At 46.2% G+C, this 26,115-nt stretch overlaps 1 protein-coding gene across 1 annotated transcript in view; it reads left to right on the top strand.

Moving 5' to 3' along the window:
- Positions 1 to 26,115, top strand: part of LOC117727260 (MAM domain-containing glycosylphosphatidylinositol anchor protein 2-like) — a 115,654-nt gene that overhangs the window by 46,346 nt on the left and 43,193 nt on the right. Inside the window, exons 2-6 of the mRNA XM_034527458.1 lie at positions 1,045 to 1,184; positions 7,160 to 7,334; positions 21,617 to 21,813; positions 24,197 to 24,329; positions 24,445 to 24,714. Coding sequence (XP_034383349.1) covers positions 1,045 to 1,184; positions 7,160 to 7,334; positions 21,617 to 21,813; positions 24,197 to 24,329; positions 24,445 to 24,714 — 915 coding nt within the window. The remainder of the gene's footprint in view (positions 1 to 1,044; positions 1,185 to 7,159; positions 7,335 to 21,616; positions 21,814 to 24,196; positions 24,330 to 24,444; positions 24,715 to 26,115) is intronic.

Here is a 26,115-nt window from a genome sequence, read left to right as displayed (position 1 = left end):
GGGGGGGAAATGACGACGACTATCAATCGTTCACAGTTGGTCATCAACTTGACACTGCATCTGAATTATTGCTGATTACACGAGTTAATTTGGTTAAGATGCAAAGTGAGTGTCACTTTGAATCAGAGTGGAGGGATACTGATTGGTTACATGCTTTTTGTCACAACTACTGGATCTATTTCCTCCAAACTGTGATTAAGATGGCGGGGGCCGGGCCGGGGGGGGGGGGGGGGGGGGGGGGCGAGGTGGCGTCGAGGGTCACAAGGTCGAATATTGACTGGAAATGAAGGGCCACTCAAATCAAATGACAATAAAAAATAAATAAATAAAGGCGTGTGGTTTTCTTATAATAAGAATACTGCTGAAGAACTTAGATGGGTTAAAAGACCTCTCAATTATTCAGTTTACTCTGTTTAATAAGAAGAAGAACCGATTACATTAAGAGCCAATCGAAATGCTCGGGCCCCAAGCGGGTCGTCTCTTAATCGGCACATATTGTACCAAAAAGTCAATTTACAATATACAAGTTCAGGCTGCAGCTAATAGCATATAGGACATTATAATTGTATAATTACAGTAACAATTTGACATCTTTTGTTAGTACAAATTGAATAAGTACGCCACTTAATAAAACACTGTAATTCTTTAGGTATAAGTACAATTAAATGGCACATTTTTTTAATCTCAGGGTTTTGTGATACTCTTCTAGTGTCGGTAACGTGGGACTTTTAAGACTTTCGATGACGTGTTCATGTGAACGTGGTCCCTCTCACAACTTACATCCCATGAGAGCGAATGCAGGTCGCTGACTCATTCTCCAGAAGTAGCTTTGCACTTGATGTTCTCGCAATATTTTGAAAAAGCTAAACCAAAATGGAACGCTCTAAATCTAGAAAATGGCAATTTATCCGCTGTACAAATGTGGCCACGAGGCTTTTTTAAAAATGCATTCATCCTTTCTTTCGTTCTCCGACCTCATAATCGATGACGCACTCCGTTGCGATCGGGATGCTAACTTCACTTTGCTCTCTTCCCTTCCCGCAGCGCCTCCCTCCGTCCGCATCATCCACTCGGGCCACGCCTGCAACGTGGAAGAGGAGAGGCACGCGGAGAGGGTCTACACCATCCGAGAGGGAGAGACCCTGGAGCTCACCTGTCTGGTGACGGGGCATCCTCGACCGCAGGTGAGCAGCTCAGGGTGGCCGCCGTGCAGCTGAAGAAGCTCAACCCTTTTAATTATCGACGTGCGCACCTGCGTGTTGTTGACGATGAAAAAGCTTCTCCGAGTCTAATTAGGATGCAGAAACCAAACAGGCCGAACATCTGCCAAAACAAACAAAAGGTAACGGAGTGAAGAGGCGCTCGCACACGGGCCCTCGACATCCGAGAGAGCCCTCCTCCAGTTGTTTTATTTACTGTTTTTGGGTTCCGTTAGTTTGTTTTTTCGTGGTTCTTCCTTTCTCACCCGGACCAGAAACCAGATTTCATCTACTTGCGTTGGCCAAAATGCCGACGAACGCAGGTATAAATGTCAGCTCTGCCACAAATGACCCGGCCATCACATTTTGTTCTCACATTAATGCGGACAGCATTTGCACACGCTAACCTTTCCAACATTTATCGAACGTTGTTTCCAATTTGCTCGGTAACCACCCCCTCTGGTGGTGGCATGGGACCAGGGGACACACACACACACACACACACACACACACACACACACACTTATTCTAAGTGGTTTCGGGAAGCAGGCGAAGGTCACCTGGGGGCGGCGGTGGAACCCCACGGCTCTGCTTTCGGGACGCCGGTTGAAGAACACGAGGAGGTTTCACGACCTCGAGTTCAATAACGGCCTCGTCTTTTCATTACAGTTAGATATTAATTCCCCCCCCCCCTTAAAATTCCACATTTAATGGAGTTTGAGTTTTCTCATCTTTCGAGAGCGTATGTGGGGGGAGAAGAAAAAGAAGGAAAAAAAAGTAATCAGTGCTCTTCGTAAAAGGTTGCAGTCGAGTGATTAACGACATGGACACATGTTTGCTTTTGCCTTTCGGGCGAAGACGTTTTTATTAACAGTGTAAACAAGTGTGTGTGCGCGTCGCTCAATTTCTTGTTGCAAGTCACGAACATCCACATAATCTATGAGCAGTCGCCTCGGTGAAGCACACATGTTTGCAAGATGTTTTTTTTGTGTAAAGTTTAAACGCTAAAAACTGGCAAGATTTTAAAGGACCTCTTATGTCACGATGTTACTGACACTGAGAAAAGAGACCGAGGAATATGAATTAGCTCACACATCCATTTAAACTTTATATTAAATGACTGACGTGAGCTCTAACTTCTTCCTATGCGTCTAGGATCTGGGCCCTGTAAGCCCCCCCCGGAAATGCCTAAGATTAATGTGAAAAGCTGTTTCTCTGGTCTGCGAAATAATTTTCAATTTGTTTGTTTTTTTACTTTCATACCGACAATAACTTCAGCCGGTCGCTCCGTCTGCGCCGCGATGTCACACACAGGGGGGGGGGGGGGGGGGGGGGGGGGGGGGGGGGGGGGAAAGGGGGGGCGCCAGTCACACCACTCGATCACCGCGTAATGGCTTCAATTAGTTCCGCATTAGCAAATCTGAAAATTGCTTTCTCTCCGTCATTACTGTCCAGATTTCCATCCACTTCAACTGACTTTGAGATACGGCGAGCTCCCGTGATGATACGCAGACGGAGGAGGGGGGGGGGGGGGGGGGGGGGGGGGGGGGCTGCCAAGTACAACATCAGCACCACAAAGGAGTTTAAAAAAAGGGGGGGGGCTGTTTAATTCTTCGCGGTTCTATCAATATGCACACTTCTTAAATTACACCGACGTCCCCTCAGGCCTTCTGCCCGCTGATGGAGCCTCTGGATGGAGCCCAGCCGGGCGGCTGCTTCCCTCACGGTGGTCTCCGTCGGCCCGGTGCACATCTGCCCACTCACACCTCGGAGGGAAGGAAACAAACGGAGGCTTTCTAATGATGGAATCACACACGCATCCAACCCTACACGCGCGCGCGCACTCGTCTGCCTTCCCATTTAATTGTCAAATAAATATATGTGCCTGTCAGTCAGCAGCACACCGTATAATATGTGGCTCGTGGGTGTGTCATTTCAAGGTGTTACTGAGGGGCTGTGCAGGAAGCCCCCCCCCCCCCCCCCCATCTAGTGCTGTAACGATTAAGCTCTTAATCGATCGGTCGATGAACACGAAGTTCATCTGCTGCAATCTGGATTTATATCCGAGTCACTCGTCAAGCAGAACTGTCGTCGGGTCGAATTCGACTTCTCGGATGTGAAGATTCGCAGGTGTGTTTTTTTTTTTTGCTCTCCGATTTTTTACGTCAATAGAAATCGAATCAATGCCGATTTGACGATGTCGATCGGATTGTTTTTCCTGGGATTTTTTTTCTTCTTTTTCTTGACATTCGACAGATTCAAACATTTAATCGAGACGACTCATGAACACATGAAGATGAACTCTTTATCGCGCTCTCTTTGGCTCCGTATGGGAACGCCACATGCACACACGCCGCTTTCCTCACGGTCACGGTCCTCCAGCTTCTTTCATTGTCTTTTGATGCCGTGAACAGACATCAAAGAGTCCCACGATGATGGAGCCATCTGCCCCCCCCCCCCCCCCCCCCCCCCCTGGCCTCCGTCCATTATGTCCACACTACTTTGTTTGAGTACCAGGCTCCCTCCAATAGCCAGCAACACCACATTGCAAACACCTTTTTTCTTTTTCTTTCTTCTTCGTCTTCTTCTTTCAATTAATGGCTGGCCGGATTCAACTCCACGGGTCAGCGGTTACAAATAAGCTGACCTCGGGGGCCCCGGGACATTTTTTTTCTCGCTTTGCACAGACCAATTGGAGTATGAGATCTGTTTTTGATGCTCCCATGACAGTTAGCCTACAGTGCCGGTGTCTTTAGCAGATGGTGTTTTGTTTTTTTTGCAATGCAAACTGCAGCATCAAGGGGGGGGGTGGGGGGGGCACCGTATCCGAGCTTCCCCTTGAACTACACCCGGTCCAATGCACCCGCGCTCATTTATGCTGTTTTTAAGGACTTTGTGCAGCACCAAAGCAAATATTGATGATTTTTATTGCCACAGTTACATATTGTCATCCTAAGGGTCCAGTGTTTTTGTAACGTAGACCTGTGGAGTCTTTGCACTCACCACTTGTGATCTGGACCCCCCCCCCCGCCCCCCCGTCGCTTCCTCTGATCGCTTCATTGTTACGCTCGGGCACCACTTGGCTTCACCACTGAGCGGCTCGGTGTCCTGCCATCAGTGCCTGGAAGAAAGAAAGGACAAAAAAGAATATATGGCAAGCAATTAGAAACCGGTCTGTTGTTGGGGAGAGGGGAAACGTCACAGCAGGCGTTATGGGAGACGTGTGCTCCGGCATATGACCCCCCCCCTCGCATAACAACAGACGTCGGGGCGCATTTTAATTAGCTCTCGCCGTGACATCGCAGCATGTGAGGCCTCAAACACTGGCTGAGTTTTCCAGTCGGATCGACTCGAGCAAATGTTGACGCTGCCGTCGGGGGATGGCTCGTTTCGGGCGGGGGGGCGTTATTATGGTCGTCATCCCCCTGTGGAACTAAGTGGCGTCGTGTATTTTTACGCTAAATGTGCACGACTCCTTTTAGTCTAAAAACTATGCGAGGTGGACATGAAAACCAGACCCCCGTTGACACTTCAGGGGGATAATATACGCACACGATTGCAAAGGGACAGACGGGGATAACAACTGACTGGCAGGGTGGTGCATCGTGGGTAATGTGGACCAAATGGCACCGCGTTAGCTCCAGCTGAGGGTTGACGAACTAGCCGCCAGGCCGTCAGCGGGCTCGGAGCGGCCATTATTATATTGCTCAAATCCACCAGCTCCACTCGGATCAAGAGTATTTGGATTTGTGCACGAGGAGAGCGAAGAGAGGGGGGGGGGGGAGTCAACCTGTTCTCACTGGGCGAACAGTCAAAAAGGAGTGGAGGAATGAAATGAGGTACAGGAGGAGGGCGGGGTGGGGGGGTGACGTGGTCCGCTTTTGAAGAAACAAGAAGAGTTGTCTCCATACTTCTTAGCGTCTTATTGATACGCCGCTTTTCCTGAAAAACTCAAAAAGCTCTTCACACAAAAGGGCCCAAAGGAGGCGGCTGGTGCTGTAAGCCGGAGAACACTGAATTCTGCTGAGGTCGCCATAAAACCAGCTTGGATTTACACAAGGGGATCCAAAAAACCCCAAAAAACGTTGCTTCCATCTAATTTATAATCATAACTTATTTAAACTTTTGGAGCTTGTTTCTGCTGAACTCATGATGTCCCTAACTGTTATAATCGGGCTCCAGATTTTTCCAAACCGGGCTTTTTTTCTTCTTCTTTTTTTCTTCCCGGTGCATTTCAGTGAAATGTATTCATTTACAGGCATTTATTTTTACAATATATCCACTTAAAGGCTTTATAAAAGGGACGGCACAGAAAGCTTTCTTTCAGCGAGAGGGATCGATGAAAGGGACGACTGCAGCACGCACACACACACACACACACACGCGCGCGCGCACACACACGGCCTTTGAGTTTCAGGGGGTAGCTCATTTATTTCTGCCACTCTGAACAGTAAACACCCCAAGCGAGACCGAGGATCTGAAACTCCTCAGATAAACCTTTGCCGCATGTGAATTCCTCTCCTCGTCATCCTCTAGCCCGCAGCGCACGCACGCACACACACACACACAAACACACACACACACACACACACACACCACAAAAAAAAAAGGCTCGGAATAGGGCGCCATTATCAGGTGTCGGGCCAACCGCCCCTTTCATATCCTTTCTGCTGTCTGTCAGGAAAATGACCCAAAACTTTCCAACTGTCGTGTGTATATATATCCCCCCGGGCTGCGGTCGCCATGGTGACCCCCCACTCGCAGCACAGTGGCAATCTCCCAAGACAGGACCCTATCTTCATCCCTCCGCGTCGCGATATCACCCGTTCCATCTGGCGCTATCGCTGTAAAATGGGATGTCGTCAGTATCCCAGAATGATCCTATCACCGTAACACAGTGTGGAGATATCGGATTCTAATTCTTGCCCCCCCCCCCCCTTCCTGCTGAGGCAGAGATATATGTGTGAGGCTCTGCAGGCAAAGCCAGTCCATCTGTGGCTTACTTAGGATGAGGGATTGAATGGAGCTTCATGCCCCCCCCCCCACCTCCGGGGCCAGAGTTGTCACAGTAACCTGTTCATGCCGTATGCTTTAATGAGGACAGGAGATGGAGAGGATGGAGAGTCAATTACAAAGCGCGTGTTGGAGAGTAACGCTGCTTCACCTTTCATTACACCTCGATGCCACGGGGCTAACCGGGTCTCATCGGTTAGGGGGAGGCGGTCACGCCGAGGACGAGAGGGGGAAGAAGAAGAAGGAGATGTTTAGCTCTCAAGCTCTTAAAACACGATGTTCTTCAACAGGCGTCTGTGCATTTAATTAAACACAGAACCGTAAATAGAACACCTTCATTTAAATCTTCTGCAAATCATCAAATAGTGGCCTTTATATACCTCAAGAGACTTGAAACCGGCTCCTATTAGACATTCCTTTATTTTTCCTTTCGTTATATAGCGGTGTTTCTTTAAGAAGCATGTTTTCTCATCCGCTCCGGTTTTAAATTGATAGTTTGGTAAAAACTTATTCACGTTCTCGCTGAGAGTTTTGATGTGAAGATTGATACCACACTCATATAAGTAAATATTAACTTACCGGTTCTTTTGATTGAGGAAGTGGTTGTTGAACCCACAACGACATTTCAAAAAGAAACTGAAAACAATATTTATGTTAACAAGAAGTGAAACGAAATAATATATATAGCATATATATATCATTACTTTCCCCATTACTTACTTACAAGTACTATTTGAGTGAAGATACATGCACCCTTTCAATATTTCACATTTATTTTCTTTACCAGGCCTTTTTAGTGGCCTATCTTTGTGGTTGCCAACGACGCCCATGGCTACCACATGAATACTGTCTTTGTGCCATCTCGGTTGAACCCTTGGTGGACCCACATCACTCTAAATCCGACCCCTGAAGTCTTTCCCCCCTGGCCTTTTTGTTCTCTTTCACAGATCCGGTGGACCAAGACGGCCGGCAGCGTGTCGGACCGCTTCCAGGACTCCAGCGTGTTCAACGAGACGTTGCACATCGCCAAGATCCTGAGGACCCAGGGAGGTCGCTACTACTGCAAGGCCGAGAACGGCCTCGGGTCCCCGGCCATCAAGTCCATCCGGGTGGACGTCTACTGTAAGTGTGACGAAAAGTCCCGCGTGTTTTCTTCCCCCGGTCCCCCCCCCCCTCCAAAAAAAAAAAAGGTGCTTTGTCTCTGACGCGCTCAAAACGCGCTGCAGCTGCAGCCTGCGGCGCGCATGGCGTCTCAAAGCTCTGTAACCGGCGTGCATGCGCTGCGTTAAATCAATTCAAAGTGCAAGGAAATAAATCATTATGTTAAAATGAACCATAAGTGCTGATCAGTGTGAAACAACATGACCCCTTACGCCCCCCCCCCCCCCCCCCCCCCCCCCCCCGATGTGGCACCGTTCCATAATCCGTATTTCTGCTTCGAATGAAAATGTACTCCTGAGAATGTTAATTAAGCTAAAACGCTTTTATTAAGTTCGACCTCTCTATTTTTAGACGGCTCATTAGCATTCATCAAAGAGAAAACTGTGATTAATTATTATTGTTTTTTTTAAATTTTTATATCGACCGGGGGCATCGATCGTCCCAATTTCACCCCGGACAAGGGAGTCGCTGACCCTCAGGAGACCCCCTCCTCCAAGTGGGAGTCTTTCAAAAGAATTAAACTCTGTCAAGATGCATTTAAATTGCAGTGTCTGGTGCCTTCTGAAGGATCTGTAAGCCGCCTCCTTACATTCACACCTCCGCCTCAGTCTGCGCTGCATCACGGCTTTCTTCTTCTACTCACAGTGAGTTAGCAGAGTGAACACATGCTTTTGTCTTATCTAATATAAATCTAAAGATATCGATGACCTCTCTCTCTCTTAGTTTGTTGCCAAAACATCCACTTTTCAGTCCCGAGAAGGAGGAGAAGGAGGAGATGAACGAGGAGAAGGAGGAGAAAGAGGAGAAGGAGGAAAAGGAGGAGATGAAGGAGGAGAAGGAGGAGGAGGAGAACGTCTGCTCCACTAAACGAGTCACACTCCATCTCTGAGCAGCGACTCGTTTCTAGGAAAGACCGCGTTCATCCGAGGCTCCTCTCACCTCTCTCCTTTCTCCTCTCACCTGTCTCCTCTCTCCTGTCTCCTGTCTCCTGTCTCCTCTCTCCTCTCTCCTGTCTGCTCTCACCTGTCTCCTCTCTCCTGTCTGCTGTCTCCTGTCTCCTGTCTCCTGTCTCCTGTCTCCTGTCTCCTCTCTCCTCTCACCTCTCACCTCTCTCTTGTCTCCTGTCTCCTGTCTCCTGTCTCCTGTCTCCTGTCTCCTGTCTCCTCTCTCCTCTCACCTCTCACCTCTCTCCTCTCTCCTGTCTCCTGTCTCCTCTCTCCTCTGTCCTCTGTCCTCTCTCCTCTCACCTCTCTCCTCTCTCCTCTGAGCTGCTTGTCTCTGTTCATGTATCATATAGATATATATATATATATATATATACTGTATATAGATTAGATTAGATTTTACTATCTTCATTTCCAGGGGGAAATTACTTGAAGCAGTAGCAACACATTTTTTACAATACAATACAATGAAATAAAATAAAATAGCAGGGCATATTACATTTAGGAATTTAAATAATAATAAAGGAAATGAAAATGTAAAGAATTAAATAAAAATAAAAGTGTATATATATATATATATATATACAGTATATGTAAAGCTATATAGTATAAGTAGTACAAAATAATATATGGTGTTATATATGTGCAGTATATGCAATATACACACACTACACTATTATATATATAGCAGTAATGAAAAACCCCTTTTCTTAGTGAAACAATATAAAAACACACTATACAGTAGTAATCTCTTCTTTTACTACACGTATGGAGATACAAGTCCTATGAAGCAACAAAGGGGAAGTAATTAAAAACATGAAACTTTATGTATACTGAACACCATGAAGGTTACCAAGCAGAGCTTCTTTCCACGGCGGCGTGTTGGATACCTTGACGATGTCCTTGCGTCCGGCCTTGTAACACACGATGCGCAGTGTGTACTTCATTAGCTGTTCGTGCTACGTTGCACATCGAGCAGAACACATCATTCCTCTTGAGCAATGTTATTGCTTTCCCCTGGGGGGGGGGGGGCGGGGATTTAATTGATGGGCCTCTGCAGTACATCTTATTTTTAGTGGTTTGCAGCTACGTTTTAAAAAAAAAATGAGTATTACAGTAAAAATGGTGTTTTGGAGCTGGACCTCCCAACAACAACACCTTGAATCGAGTTCTGTGTTCACACCGCTAATGTTTGCGTCTTTAAGAAATAACACCTGCAGTTTACGATGGACTGCACCATTAATGCAAAGGCGGAAAAAAAAGAAAAGAAATACTCTTCATAAGCAGACACGGGGGCCCCTCCGTGTTTTACAATAAGAGGCGTATGACCCTGAATGATCTTTCTGCAGTCGCTTCCTCGCTTCTTCTTTTGAGAGAGCATTTTATTTGCTTCTGCCGGGAATCAAAAGGTTTTTTGTTTTTGTTTTCAGTTTTCAAAAAACATACACTATATAGAGCCTCTTATTCACGTATACGTACCTTTTTATTAGATAAAAGAGTGCCGAACAGAGTGCCCTCCCCCCCCCCCGGTTCTCCATGAAAGCAGCCGCAACCTGCTTGACTCCCTTTCAGAGCAATGAAATGAAGGAAATACGAGGCTAAGTCTAGAGAGGCGGACGGAGAACGGGGAGTCGGTAATATAACTGACCTCCGCGGCCCTGAGGAGCCGATATTAGTTACACAGCCGGCTCAAAGATAACGTATTTACAAAGCTCTGAAGTCCATCTAAGCACATTTCATACCTGCTGACTCTTCAGCTGTGTTTGTCTGCATTTGGGTCTGTAGGGAAGGTTCTGTGCAAAGTTAATAAAGAACCTCGCCCGACTCCCACACTGATCGATCTTGAGCTTAAAAGGCTCATTTATTTTTCCTACAAAGGGGGGCGGCGTCGTTTTTAAAAAATTTTTTTTTTTAATGTTTTCATTTAATTTCACCTCCATTAATTTTGCAGGAGCATGTCAAATGTGTCAATGAGTGACTGGTTGGAGGGCTTAAGAGTTCTGCAGGGCTTATGGCCGGATCAGAGAGTCCATTGACCGTCGCCAGCACAATAAAACCTCGAGGAGATTTGGAGAGGAAGTGGCTGACCCCCCCTTCCCACGAAATATTAATACTTCATGAATTTACTCTGCTAATGTCTCATTCCAGTGATCTTATTGAAAGGGAAGTTGATTAATCAACTTGTAAATCAAAAAAAAGCATCGATCAATCAATTTTTGATTATGCCTTTCACGTTGTTGGCTCTGTGGACCTGTGACCTGTGATTTAATGTTCAATTTATTCAAATGATTCAATAAAAAATAAATCTGCTGAATGAATAACTCCCAATTCCCACTAACAAACAATACGACCTTCAAGTCACCTTCAGTGATCGGTGGCCCAAACAAACAAACAAACAAACAAACAAACAAACAAACAGTCAAAATGACCCTCAGAGAGAGAGAGAGAGAAGCAGAATGATTTCAGCTGATGGACAAATGGAGAACAAATTGCGGCGCATTTTTGAAAAAAAACCCAGCTCGGTCCAGGTCAGCATTTACTGTACAGGTTGTGATAAAGAGCCACTTTAAAACTCACTTTAAAATGGTCTGAACAACGCTGGGAGAAAAGAGAGAAAAAAAACTAAATAACAGAATGAAATGAGAACGCAGAGAGATGCACTGCGGGGAGAAAAAAAAAGTAAATGAGGGAAAGAAAGAAAGAAAAAACAAACAAAAAGAATAACGCTGCCAAGTTTTTTTTCCGGGAGTTCACAGGAAAAAAAACACTTTGTTCTGTTTGTCCGTATGCTAATGTTGTTGCAGATGATATTAATGCGGTCTGCCTAGTCAGCCGGCGCCAGGACGTCAGGGGGCTGTGAAATAGTAGGAATTAGGTGATGCGCGGGGCTGTATTGTGAGACGCAACCCACTGGACTGTGGATATCTGTTGACTGAAGCTTCCACACACATCCTCACTCCTCCCTGATATTTCTCACTACTTTCCCTCAAAAGAAGGATTAGAATAAGACAATAGTCGGCTTTCTCTGTGTTATCTGTGGCAGGACTTACTCCACACTGCTATTGCAGAAGCCAGGGAATTTTAATGGAGGATGTACCGTGTGTTTGTGTGTGTGTGTGCGTGTGTGTGTGCGTGGGTGCGTGTGTGTGTTTGGCAGCGCACGGAGGCCTGGAGTCTGAGCTCGATTCATATTTTGGCAACGGCGGTGTTCGTCGAGATTTTTCGAGACGTGCGAATGTGCGCGTCCACTTCTTTTGTGCGCTCGTGCATGCCAGAGGAAACAAAAATAGAGGCTTGCCCATTGGGTTCAAGCACATGCTTATGCATGAACACACTCTCCACCAGCGAGGTCCTGACTCACACACACACATGCACACACACACGTGTCAAAGGCTTAACTTGTCTTGGCATGTACGCCTCCTCAGCTGTGCAGCAGCGTGTGCGGCGTGAGGCCGACGTGGGGGGGAAGTGCGTCCGCTCGGTGTTTGCCTTCCATCGATGGAGTTCACCGAGGAGCTCAGAGACAGCTGATGCTGTTTGTTTAGCGGCCATGCTGGCTTTCTTTCATCCAGTCGGTCAGTATAACTGGCGCTCCCTATCTCATCAGGTGTCCAATTCGCGGCGCCCTGCTGCAAGGTGCCTCGGTAAATGTGTGTGCAGAGCAAGAGAGGGCGGGGGCGGGGGCGGGGGCGGGGGGGGGGGGGGGGGGGGGGGGGGGGGTGGGGGGTTGGAGAAACACTGAGTCACAGCAACACGGCGATACAAATCGAGTTTGCACTGTGGCTGATGTGGTTAATATGAACTCCTTTATCCCGTCGTTACTGCCATTTGCTCCCTGTCATTTCTATGTAGCATGGAGAGGCTCCTTTAAAGCGACGCGGTAATACATGTGGGTGTCCGGTGTTCAGAGGGTAGTGCGTAGGACGGTGAACTCAAGGGAGCCTATCGATTAGTGGGTTCAGTTGGATGAAGCGGTCTGTGCTGCAGGCTCAATACGTTGAGTTATGACTCAGATGGAAGGGAGATATAATTGTTAACTGGTGAACTAGCTCCTGGTTATATACAATAAAGCTTTTATGTTGACAGTTTCATGGATAAAAGAAAAGGTCGATCCATCCCTCCAGTGGTCCACCCTCTATACCTTCTTATCCTATTCAGTGGGATTGAAGGCTATCCCAGCATGCACTGAGTAAAAAGTCGGGTACACCCTGGGCAACACTAAAATTCACAACCAAAGGCATTTTAGATTGAATTGCCCCTTCGCTAAGCCCTCCCCAATCGCTGCTACTCCATTAAGCTGTCAGAGCTGCCGTGGAGCCCACACTGTCACTAACTGCACTCCCCGGATAAATATCGAATTTATGGAAAAACAAATGAGGGGGAATTCAGAATGAGGCGGACGAACGGGTCGTCAATGTGCGTTTGAAGGACACAAACTGACTCAGCAGTGAACACACAGGTTAACAAGATAAACCGAAAGCCCACCGTGTAAAAGTGAACCGCCACATCGTGATGAACGAGACAGAAGACAATGAAACGAAGGACATCACTGTTCCTGTAAAGCTATGTATTCACTGTAACAATCATTTGAAAGCAAAGGCAGCCTGTGTAGACAATCAGTATCCCTTCAGTAGCTATAGCGTAGCATAGAAGAGCTAATGCTAAATAACAATGCGCTAACTTACTCGGATAATATTAGCGTCACGGGTTTATACAAAGAAACGTAATGTTTAGAAACGTATATCTCTTTTCAACCTCTCAGGGTAACAGGTATCACTATCACACAAAGTAGCATAGAAGAGCTAATGCTAAACCATGATGTGCTAACTTACTTTGCTAATATTAGCGTCACAGGTTTATACAAAGAAACGTAATGTTTAGAAACGTATATCTCATTCAAACCTCTCAGGGTAACAGGTATCACTATCACACAAAGTAGCATAGAAGAGCTAATGCTAAACCATGATGTGCTAACTTACTTGGCTAATGTTAGCGTCACAGGTTTATACGAAGAAACGTAATGTTTAGAAACGTACATATTTCATAATTCTTATACCATCTCTTCTCTAAAATTCAAGAAGAACAAAAACAACACATCTTCGTCATCAGTTTGGGATTAAAAAAAATGAGTGAGGAACGCCGTCTTGATACCTCGGAATGATGTGATCTCGTGATATCCGGTGATGCATTATGCAATCTTCTGAAAAGATCCCATAATGTATGTAGACAAAGATATATGTGCAGCGGCGCTTAAGTGCTTTTGGATGTAAATGACCTGCCGTGATGAATGGTGTGATACAGCCGCGGTGAGTTATCTGAGCCTTGTTTGAATCGGGACAGAATGAATCAGCACATTATGTGTACATTATGTAAATATTTGCAGGTTTGGTTAATGGAGGTAAAGCCAGTTCACGACTGCCCATTACTCTTTCAAGGACTCGCTCTGGGGAGGGGACCTTAATCAACCTCATCCCTCGCCTCGGTTTTTGGAGCTCAACACGTATACGAGCGTGTTTGTGTTCTGTATGCTAATGTGATTAATTGCGATTATTTCATTCTTATCTGCATTTTTTGTGTGTGTGTTTTTTTTAAAAAAAACATTTTTCTCTCCAGGAGAGTTTAAAGGCCATGGATGAAGTACTCGACTGCTCGTAATTATTCATCTTTTTTCGCCGCTATGTTTGATTAAAGACCGCAATATCTAAATTACAAGATCAGTCTACACTGTGAATCGTGGGAAATAATGATGATATTGATGTTGAGTTCTACTACTATTTATAAAACAGAACTTTATAGATCGAAATAAGTATTTCATGAATTATATGATGGTATTTTGAAGATGTCTCGTGAGGAAAGGGGGAAGAAATGTGTGAATAATATTGTTAAAACAAATTAATATTATGCAGAGCTTTGGTTTTTTCGTGGTAACACCAAAGAAGTCCAACGAGACAAGAAATTAAATACTTGAGTTGTTTTGAGGGTGATGGAAATGATAAAGAGAATCAGTAATGAATACATTAATTGTAACTTCATACAGAACACTGCATTAAAGACAATATCAGATGTTACTATCTTAAAATTATGTAATGTATGGACACAAACAGGATATAATGTCTGGGATTATTAATCTGTGCACTGTCACACTTTTTTTATGTAATGTTCACACCTGCTGGTACAGTAGGAGCTCACTGTGCGAGAACATTTCAATGCCAATGTTACTGTGTCTTTAAGAAACGCAGCTGTTACTGTGTCTTTAAGAAACACAGATGTTACTGTGTCTTTAAGAAACGCAGATGTTACTGTGTCTTTAAGAAACGCAGATGTTACTGTGTCTTTAAGAAACGCAGATGTTACTGTGTCTTTAAGAAACGCAGATGTTACTGTGTCTTTAAGAAACGCAGATGTTACTGTGTCTTTAAGAAACGCAGATGTTACTGTGTCTTTAAGAAACGCAGATGTTACTGTGTCTTTAAGAAACACAGATGTTACTGTGTCTTTAAGAAACACAGATGTTACTGTGTCTTTAAGAAACGCAGATGTTACTGTGTCTTTAAGAAACACAGATGTCACTGTGTCTTTAAGAAACGCAGCTGTTACTGTGTCTTTAAGAAATGCAGATGTTACTGTGTCTTTAAGAAACGCAGATGTTACTGTGTCTTTAAGAAATAAATAACGAATGAAGTAGCTTTCCACTTTCGTTTGATGCCACAACACAATAGGTGGAATTTATTTTACCACGGTGCATTTTAACATCCTGTATTGTACCTCTCACGTGGACGACGACATGCCCGACCCTGAAGCCCACCGCCGCCACCCAGAGCGCCGTCAACCTCACAGTCGGTTTTAAACGTTAACATTCATAACGCGTCCCATTTGAATGACATATAAGCTGACAGGAAGTAAACAATGATCCCCGGGGCTGTTGCATAGCAATGCAATTCCATTGAAACGGTCTGCTGCCGTCGGGGCGGCTTTTAAAAAAAAAAAAAAGAAAAGAAATGCCGATCGACTCGAGTGGAAAGAAGGGAAGAGTTCAGTTTGTAGTCATCTGCTTGACTGTGGCTCCGCCCCCTGATGTGGCCCCCCCCTCCTCCCCCCCCCCCCCCCCCCCCCCCCCCCCGCTGCATCACGGATCTGCTCTATCTGTCTAGTTTATTAACATTGAACGTGCCGTGGGCATGAAATTCGACGCAGCACTCCTTTGGGACCCTCGCAATACACCCGCCAAGTGTGAAGTAGATTGGACCCGTCCACCCCCCATTACAAACACACTGAGATGACTTGCTTTATAGTTGGCCGCCTTCACACCGTCCTTTAGGAAAGGTAATCTGTCCTCGGTTGGTCTTTTCTTCCAAACCAAACAAAGGGGGAGGTCATTAGGCCGAGACCAGAAAAGAACTCCGTCATGTCGCCGGCGCTCTAATGGTCGGTTTCTAGGTGGTATTGTGTAGATCAGCGGTCTGTGGCTCGCTTGTTTTCTAGGGAGATGAATTATAGAGGAGATGAGCTGAGGCAGACGCCACTGTCTAAGGGCGAGGATGAAGAGGAGATTTCATTACTCCTCGCCCTCTAGCACACACACACACACACACACACACACACACACACACACACACACACTGGGCCTCATTATTTCCTCATCTCCATCACTGGGAGGAAGTGAGGGGTTGCGAGCTCTGCTGTGAGGCTGCTGACGTCTGCCCCTCCATTTATCACACATATTGTCCTCACGCGTCCTCACACACACACACACACACACACACACACACACACGCACACACACACGTTGGTCTCGTACACCCCCCCCCACAGACAGCCAGTGTTCCTCCAAAGACGGCGTAATTGGAAAATTACTGTCACTGAAGAAGATGGAGGTGCAACAGTCCTAAGTGGGCTGCAGCCTCCTGACCACAGCTCTTAAAGCAACAGTTTAAAGAGCTCCGTTAAAGTGAAAGACGAGCTTAAACGTCGTCTGTTTGCATAGTTTTTGACTTCAAGGGAGAGAAAAAAAAGAGCCATCAAAAGTCTATATTTAAGCTCTGGGGGTTTGTTTATAGCGCACATTAAATGTTTATGTTTTTACATCCATACTGCACATTATCTCCACATTAGCAGTCGGTAACTCGAGGGGACAAGCCCACTTTACTAGACATTAGGAGTTTCCAATCCTAACAAGACCATTGTCCCTCTCCAGTATATCTGTTTCGGCTACGCTCCCAACAATGTAGAAAGCTGCGTATCCTTCCCCATCGCTCCATTGACTCCGCATTGCATCGCCACTTTAATTGGCGGTGATTACACTTAACCAGGCCTGATGACTGCAGCCTCGGAGAGGGGAGTTACTTACCATTACCTTGATGCTCAATGCATATCCTGAGAGAGAGAGAGAGAATACAGTAACTGTGATTTGTTTTATAGTTCAAGTTACAGCTGGAGTGTGGAGATGCTTAATGAATAATTCAAGACTTCTTACACGGTGTGTTGCCCTTTAAACACCTTAACCCAACTCCCCCTTCATAAACCCCCCTTTACAGTGTATTAAAAACAGTTGTTTTTGACCCACTGATTCAATTTTAATTCCAAATTTAAAATATTAAAGCCTGCATGGGGAGATGTGTGACTCATGACACACACACACACACACACACACACACACACATACAGCCACCGAACCCGATAACCCCCCCCCCCCCCCCCCCCCCCTCTATTATTATTGTGCCACGAGGATCTGCATAACCCTCCTTGTTCGACCGATGCCGCCAGAACAAACACAATCATTCGTTCTTTTCATTTAGAATCGGTTTTCATTACAGAAGTCGCTAATTGTGTGTGTGTGTGTGTGTGTGTGTGTGTGCGTGTGTGTGTGCGTGTGTTTTTCGCTGTTTGCACATTGTTATCTCTCTTTCACCGCTTTTTCGCTTCAAGCGCTACATTTTTAAACCGTTTCGTATCATAATGATAATAACGAGTGCCCTGAAAATGCACGTCGCCGTAGAAAATCACAGGATCGCGTGCATAATAACCTCCTGAATAAATTTAGTTTAAAAAAAAAAAAGTTTTCAGGAGGGGGCGATTACTTCCGCGATCTTTACTGCCCGTAGACGCGCCGTGATGACATAAAAATATCATCACCATGTTTCCAGTACAAACATTAATATGTGGGTAAGATGCTCTCAACTGCATGATGGGTCCAGTCACTGTCTGTGACCCCCCCCCCCCCCCCCCCCCCCTCGTTCCTCATGTCTCGGAGAATGATATTCAGTTTACTGAGATATATATCTCTGCTACACAGTCGTCAGAGTGGACTTAGAGATGCATCACAATACCAAGCCACAGCCGACACCTGATAGATGCAGCGAGTCGAGAGGAAAGCTGGTTACTGCGGCCCGCGAGATAGAGGTCACTGTTTTCGCCACCCGGGTTGTGAGATGGAGGGGGGGGGGGGGGGGGGGGGGGGGGGAAGGAAATGTAGCGACACTAAATTACATGCCGGATACACATATTCCATCAGAGGCCTCCGCCACGAGATGGATGTTGTAATATCCACCACTGCGCCTTTTTTTTTTTTTTTTTTTAACCTTTTAACCCCCCCCCCCCCCCCCCCCCCCACGTAAATGAAATTCATTAAAGCAAAACTGAAGTCACACAGCATCCTAGATCATGTTTTATCCGCGCCGTCTTCTTTGATGTAGTGTGTGTTTACACATTGTGCACCGATGTCGCGCATTGCAAATTGAAGGTCTTCTTACAGTACGTTAATCCCACACATATTCCATCAGCGGTCGTGGAAATATGTAATGCTCACTGCCCATTATCTCAAGCCCTCATTCATCAGAAGGCTTCTGTTGAGCCACCAGTGGTATTTTTTAAAGATCACACACACACACACACACACACACACATATTCGTAAGAGCGGATGCATTTTAATGTGCGTCGGAAGAATATCTAGAGAATAAATTCACCTATTAATGTTTCCGATTTATGTGGAGGTGTCTCTACCTCTTTTTTTTTTTTGGAGGATTTACTTTTAAACTTTAAAAATGAAAAAAAAAGAAGAGGTTTGAAGGTGAGGTAGTCACAGGGAGGACTGCCAAGTAATAACTTCCTTAATCACTTGCATGCCCATATTTCTCTATATATGTTTTTTTTTTTTTTTTTTAAAGGGAGCAGCGCGTCACCCTTATTTGGAGACGGCTGTCACAGAGTGTCGCCGCCTCGTTAACGCCCACAACTCCATCGACCCTCCACTTCCTCACGTTGAACACACAAATAAAAGCAAATTGCTCTTCTTTGACATAACCCGGCGAGTTTTTTATTAATGAAAGCTGTCGCGCGAATGACTTTGAGGTCGCTAATCAAGCGGGGGTCGGCGATTAGGTGGAAATGAATGTCGTGGGGGGGGGCTCTGTCGCTCATGGCTGACAGCCTGGGAGCCGGAGAGGTGTCCTCTTCCCAGGTGACTTTGACAGATCAGGCAGAGAGAGAGAGTGAAAGACATCAAAGCCCCGAGAACAAAATAGAAAGAAACTTGCATTAGGTTAATACCCGAGAGATGGCCCCAAAAGAGGTGTGTGTGTGTCCGTGTGTGTGTGTGTGTGTGTGTGTGTGTGTCCGTACATGAACCTCGGTGTCTGCGTGGAATAGGGTGTGTGTGGGTAGGTGGAGTCAGGTAATGTGTGTGTGAGGTTTTTCTTTTGGCAGTGGGAAGTGGGAGGGCGGGGAGGGGGGCATGAAAGGAAGGAGCCCCGGTTTGAAGTGATAATGAAGCACCTTCTTTAATCCTCCACCTTTTTTTTTAAATCCCCCCCCCCCCCCCCCCCCTGCTCACTTGGGCCTATTTGTCCGCCAAATGTTTTTTTCGCAGGACCCCGTAAAGCCGGAAAAAAAAAATCTCCATCCTGCTTTTCAAATATATCATCCTCGGGTTCATGTCCCAGGATTAAACGATTTGAAGTGAACTAAATATGTTTTACCCCCCCCACCCCCTCCCACCCCCGGCCCCTGTGTCTTAATATCAAAGGATTCACCCGGAGCGTTTTAGACCCGTCGTGCTCGGCGTGAGTGACGCTAAGGTTAGCTCGCTGGAGCGTTTAGCCGTACACGGGCAGATTTACCGGCCTGTGAACCCGTAAAACCTGCAATTACAAACCCTAACAACTCTGGCGCGGCGCGGCCCCCCGTGCAACGCACTTTTCCCCCTCTGGGCTCTGGGATTTAAGCTTCACAATCAGTCAAGCGTGACTTCAGAAGCTAATTGCACAAGAGTGACTCACACACACACACACACACACACACACACACACATCCTTACGGGGGGGGAGACTGATGGCGGAGGTGGAATTTTGTTTGAAATTCATCACATTTTTAATCCGCCGCGTACATTTCCATATTTCCATATTTATTTTCTTTTTGCTCCTAGCATCCACGTCCTCTCTGCATATCATTTTGGCCCTATTAATAGCTCAAACCGCCGCTAATAGGCAAACGTACAGAAACACACACTCCCACTAGGTGCTGGAACACACGGACATACAGGGCTGTCATTGAATCACTCCATTGCCGCCGCAGTCGGTGAATTGACTGTCGGCAGCTGAGACGAGTCAGAGATAAGATGTAGCCTTCATACTCTCCTCCTCCTCCTCTATAATGAATCAGTGTATTTACTCAGCAATCTGCTCCTCCAAAATGGCTCCGCGACCGCTTCGTCTTCTCCGGAGCGTTGTCACCCTCTCTCCCCCCGCCCCCAAAAGGTAATTGCTCTTACCTGAGACACTGTAATGGATCCTGGATGAAGTATTGACCGCTGCTAGATTTTGATTAAGGGGCTGCAGGGCAGAACACGTCTCTAATGAAACTGAGGAATCAGCATTCTGGAGGCCGGAGGCTGTGCGGCGTCGGCCCACAGGCACCTTGGTTAGGACCTGGTCCTCGGCGAAATCCAGAGGTGGGACCGCGGCCGCTGAATTAAAAGCGATGAATCCATCCATTAATAATAAGGCGCGTGGAGTTTTTCTCCGGAGGCTTATAATCGTTAAAGATTTGGTGTATTCATTTACTGTAAAGCGTTTTTTTGCTCTCTCCATCGCTCCATCCGTCCACCTTGTTGCTCACTCACCGACTCTCTCTCTCTCTCTCTCTCTCTATCTCTCTTTCTCATTAATACAATCGCTTTTTCCCCTTCATATGCAAAAAAAAGGTCGGCCTTTATCATTTTTTTGGAATTCGAGTGCAGAGGGATAACTTGCATTAGCTTCTCTGGTCCTCTCCCTTTTTAAATTGCCTTTTTTTTTTTGCTTGTGTTTAAAAAAAGCGATTGCATCGACGACGCAGAAGAAAGGGCGGCGGCTAACTCCCCACGTAATCTAAAAAAGGGGGGGGGGAAGGGGGGGGGGGGAGTATTAGCATGCTAAAAGCCGCCGCCGCGGCCACGATGAACACTATTTGCCGAGGCTTAATAGCGATAGCCGGGAAAGATGATTAACTTTGAATCCATTTAATCAACCGCGGGCGCTCTCTCGTATAACCGACCGCCTCAGATTGTTTTGTTTGCTCCTTGTCTTTCTATTTAGTTTTTGTTCTGCCTTATATATATATATATATATATATATATATATATATATATATATATATATATGTTTATGCCTTATATAAAGCGTCTTTGAGTATCTGGAAATTCTAAGTATTACTATTATTATAACTTTCCCATTTGTAAGATGCTTACAAGTTACAGCTCAATGGCACAAATAAGTAAAATAATAAATAACACGGTTGGCTTTGAATGTTAACGGTCAAGTGGATTTTGTTGAAGATCCCTTGTTATTGGATAATAAGACACAGCAGTGGGATTCTCGTAATATAACAAATCTCCAAAAAATATTTAAACTATTTTCCCCCGACTTGGATATATGCGAAGACACATAAGAGCTATATTTTATTCCACAGGTTCATAAATGAATGTATATTTCATGTGTCATTGAGGTGCAGGAGCTGCCACATGAAACGCGGTTGGAGACACAAAAGAAAAAGACCTCCGGGTGTTTTTTCGACTGAGCAGAAGATGACAAGTTGATGAAAAAGCTGATCGACGGGAGAATAAATATTTGAAGAATGCTTACATTTTATATTTTGAATTGCCTGAATTTAGTGTTTTCCTTTCCGTAAATACAAACTCTTCCATCATGAGTGGACGCAGAAGATCGTATGTGTGAATCGTGTCACTGATCGATCCGAGGAGCCTTCGACTCACGGAAAAGGAGCTCTCGTTTACCTGTTTGATTGTTTGTTTGTTTGTCTCGCAGACCTCGACGACCCGGTGGTGACGGTGCACCAGAGCATCGGAGAGGCGAAGGAGCAGTTCTACTACGAGAGGACGGTGTTCCTGCGCTGCGTGGCCAACTCCAACCCGCCCGTCCGCTACAGCTGGCACCGCGGGCGGGAGGTCCTGACGCAGGGCTCGGACAAGGGGGTGGAGATCTACGAGCCCTTTTTCACTCAGGTGAGACGGAGGCCACGCGGCGCGGTACCAAGGTATCGGGCAGAGTATCGGACGCCTTGTGCTATTCACGAAAAGGCTTAAAGTCCAATATTAAACACCGTTTGCCAAAAATAAACCAACGTTGGTACGGCGATGGCCTTTTCTTTTCAATCATCCCCAGTGAAACAGTACATAGAGGCAATATCCCCCCCGGGGAAACCGTAACTCCGCCCCCTTTGCCTGTCGAAGCTAAGCCGTCCTCATTAGCCGCATGAATAGAAGCGGCGCTCTCACTAACCCGGGTGTTTCACAAAGTTTCGTGCGTGTTGAGTAATTGAGACGGAAAGATCGGCGTTCTCTTCACAATCGGTTCCCTCGGTTCGTGGAATTACTTTACAATTTTTGGGGGGAAAATTGCGAAACTCCCCCCCTCTCCAAAAAAAAAAGACAGAGAGCGGATCGAGGCTTGGAAGGGAATTGTAGTTTTTGAATTGATTTGAGTTAAGTGGGATTTGTATGTTTGAGAATGGAAATCTTTAAGAAAGAGAGAGAGAAAGACATGCGAGAAAGGAAAAGAGGCTTAAGAAACGGAGAGAGAGAGAGAGAGAGAGAGAGAGAGAGAAAGGAAAGGGAAGCCAAATTGATGTTTTGGCCAAATGGAGAAAGATGGCCATGGAGACTAATGGAGTGGGTGAAGGAGACATTCTTCCTTTCTCCACCCTGCTCTCCATCCTGCCCTCTATTACAGCGAAGCTTTAATTGGGTCTGAAAAAATATGAGCGCAACCCGAAAAAAACCCACAGAGATAAGCTTAGCGACGGTCCGGACAAAAAAACTTTTGGAATCTGCTCATATAAATGGCTGATAGCATTTGCCTGAGGAGGGGGGGGGGACCCGTCAGATTTGTGAATGAAGTTCACCAGATGTTTTTTTTTGTAATAGTCCCACAGATACTGTTGAAAGGTGGCATTTCATAACCTGTACGGGGAGCGGGCATCATAATGAGACCCTGAGCTGGGCTTTTATTGTAGAAACTACACCACCTTCTCCCCCACAAAGGAGGACGGGACAATTATCCGAGACGTAATGGAGCCATTTCTCCTCCTTCGCCAGGTTCCCGTCGTCGATATGTTTTTGATGTTTGTGGAGTTTTATGTGTTCTCGCTCTTGAAGAAGCAAGAAACATATTGCTCATCACGCGTCACGTTTTTATATATATCGCTCTTTTGTTCTGCTTCCTCACTCGTTTTCTCATTTTCTCGCCCCTCCCCCCTCCCTCCCTCCCTCCCCCGCCTCATGAAGTCAAGTTAGTCGATTTCCTGAAAGAAGAAAAAAAAAAAAAAACTCCCTCATTTGCATCTTTATTGCCAGGCATAAGTTCATCAATCTGGTTTTGATTCCGTGTCCCCGAAGAGACGCGGCAGCGGTTTAATGCCTCAAATATCTCATTGGAAACATGAAAGCTAAACTGGGGGGGGGGGGGGGGGGGGTTTAAACATTTCTTTTTCTTCAACCTCACTTCCATAATTTCTTTGCCCTTTTACCGTCGGGCCATAAGTCGCGTTCCCGAAGCTCTCGTTTACCACAGCGTTCAATCTTTAAGTCGATATGACTATCAAAACCCCCGCTGTCCAATTCGCTTTAATGTGTTTGTCCTTTCCATGCCTTTCTCTGCCCCTTGCGTTTTCCAAATAGATTCTTTCCCCCCCCATGCCGCCCCCCCCCCCCACCCCCCCCACCCTGCTGTGAGTAAAGCTTGCACTCTGAATTCCACCGACCTCATCTCCCGATATCTCCGAGGTGACAGAGAAAGGAACAGCGGTGCGGAGTCTAATCTAATACAATTAATTGATCCTCCGAGCCTCATCGGATGTGAAAGACGTGAGTGACCGCCATGTTGTGCGGCCGACTCGTGTTGTTAATCAAGCCCCCCCCCCCCACCCCCCTCCGACCCCCGACACCCACAAACAAGCCAGATCAAAAGGGTTCACATCCTCATCGCAGGCTGACGGGGCCCAGCTGGAATCAAACACACGATAAGATAGCCGGTTATAAGCCCCCCCCCCCGCTGAGCCCGTCCATATCGCTGCAGCCACATGGGGAGAGGGCCGCGGACACGTCGGCATTAAGCGAGTTGACACGTTAATTCCCTTTAAAAAAAATATAAAAAATTATATTAAATATATTTAGCTGCAAAAAAAATGTTGCCCTTTCATTTTTTTGGGCTTCGTTTGAAAAAAAAACCCAAAAAACCGTTATGCATATTCATCTCCTTGACCTTTCCTTGGAGGCGTTTGGCCTTTTCGTCAGCCTAGTTCTTCTGCATTTTCTTCTAACTTTGATTACGTTTGATATCCTTTTTGCACACATTTGCATACCGGTGTTGGTTTGGTCTGAGCTGCAGGGGGAAACGAAGATTTTGAAGCTGAAGAACCTGCGACCTCAAGACTACGCCAACTACAGCTGCGTCGCCTCCGTCAGGAATGTGTGCGGGATCCCCGACCGCAGTGTCATCTTCAGACTCACCAATAAGACAGGTGACCCTGACTCCTTCCACATTAAGATGTCAAAATCACGCACCGATTTACTGGGTTTTTCTGCAGTTATTTTTGAACCGTCATATCCCGTAACTGTCCGTGTCTTCCTCCTCAGCCTCGCCGTCCATCAAGCTGCTGGTGGAGGATCCCATCGTGGTCAACCCGGGCCAAACGGTGTCCCTGGTGTGCATCGCCACGGGCGGAGAGCCGTCCCCCATCCTCACCTGGATCAGCAGCAATGAAAGCCTGCCGCAGAGGAGCGTGGTGAAGGGGGGCACGCTCACCCTGCCGGCCATCACCACGGACGAGGCGGGGGTCTACAGCTGCGTGTCCAGCAACAACGTGGGGAACCCGGCCAAGAAGTCCACCACCATTGTGGTGCGAGGTGAGGAGGCTTTCATTACTGGAGGCCAGAGACCTGCAGTCGGACGTCCATGCAGGAGTCAAACAAACAAGACAACAGCTGAGCATTAAAGGAGGAATATAAACAATTCTTTGGACAGATATTATGTCATAACATCGTAATATTAATTAAGTTTGGGCAAAAAAATTAAATTAAATTAAAATATGACATTGGGGGAAATTCCCCTGAAAAAATGAAAACAGACAATATTTGTATGGCCTATTTTCTTGATTTCTCAATATATTTAGCTGTGTTAATTGACACGATTATTCCATAATACTAAAGATAAGGGTCTATATAAGATGCCAAGGGCCTCGAATGTTGTGTAAGTTCGCTCTTTACTTCGATGAAGCGTTTGATTGCCGTTTGCTTGTATAGATTTTCTTTTTTTGATTAATGTATTCACGAGAGTTGCTGAGACGTCCTTCAGTTTGACCTCACAAACTTTGAATCAGAGCATCAGATCTCGCCGGCCGGTGAAACTCGGGCTCCTTAAAAGACAACCGAGGACAAACGCCGGGAGGCGAAAGAGTGTGAAACCGTTCATTAAAAAAAAAAAAAAAAAAACGGTTCAAAGAGCGGTTTACACGCATCTTAACAAGGGCGGCGTGGCACGGCGCGAGGTGGGGGGGGGGGGGGCGCCGCCGTGAGGTCGTTATCGGGGACATGTTGTTACATCTGTAGCTCATTGCAGAAATCACCGTTATCAAAGCACTCTTTTTCTTTTGTTTTCCTGCACACGAAGAGGCGCTTTTAGTCGTCAACAGACCCGCGTTCGCTGCAGTAACGCTGAAGGTTAACGCTCAAGACAGGATATCCTGTTTGACCTCCTGCAAAAAGAAAAGGCTTAAATCTAAGATGCACGAGGAAACACGCTTTCTTAAATCGACTGCTGCTGCTAAGCTGTGGGATTAAGGGTGGTGTGGGACTCGAGGCTCTTCATCTGTGACATAACAGAGGATCCCGATGCCCCGAGTGTACAACCCGCAGGAGCCTCTTGCAGGTGAATGAAAGAAGAAGAAAAAAGACGTATTAATTAGGGAAATCCTTTCAGGCAATGCAGCGTTCAGGGGATGATCCAAGAGTGAATTTTAAACTTTCGACACACACACACACACACACACACACACACACACACACACATACGCACAAATGGAATCAGTTTAGCAGATTGGCTCAGAAAGTTTCCTCCTTTCATCGAAGAGATTAAGCCGCGGCTCCATCATCCGGTCGCTTCCCGTGCTGTTTGGAAGCATTTATTCATGCAGCCGTAAATATTCCCTGGTGTGCAAATCAAACCATCGACAAATCATTTCTGATGCCCCCCCCCCCCCCCCCCCCCCCCCCCCCTGACAGGCAAACCTCTTCTCCGCATTGTGAAAG

The sequence above is a fragment of the Cyclopterus lumpus genome, chromosome 24 (genome assembly GCF_009769545.1).
Source record: "Cyclopterus lumpus isolate fCycLum1 chromosome 24, fCycLum1.pri, whole genome shotgun sequence".
Taxonomy (NCBI): Eukaryota; Metazoa; Chordata; class Actinopteri; order Perciformes; family Cyclopteridae; genus Cyclopterus; species Cyclopterus lumpus.
Note: the sequence above shows the minus strand (reverse complement) of the source record. Positions and strands in the feature narration are given on the sequence as shown.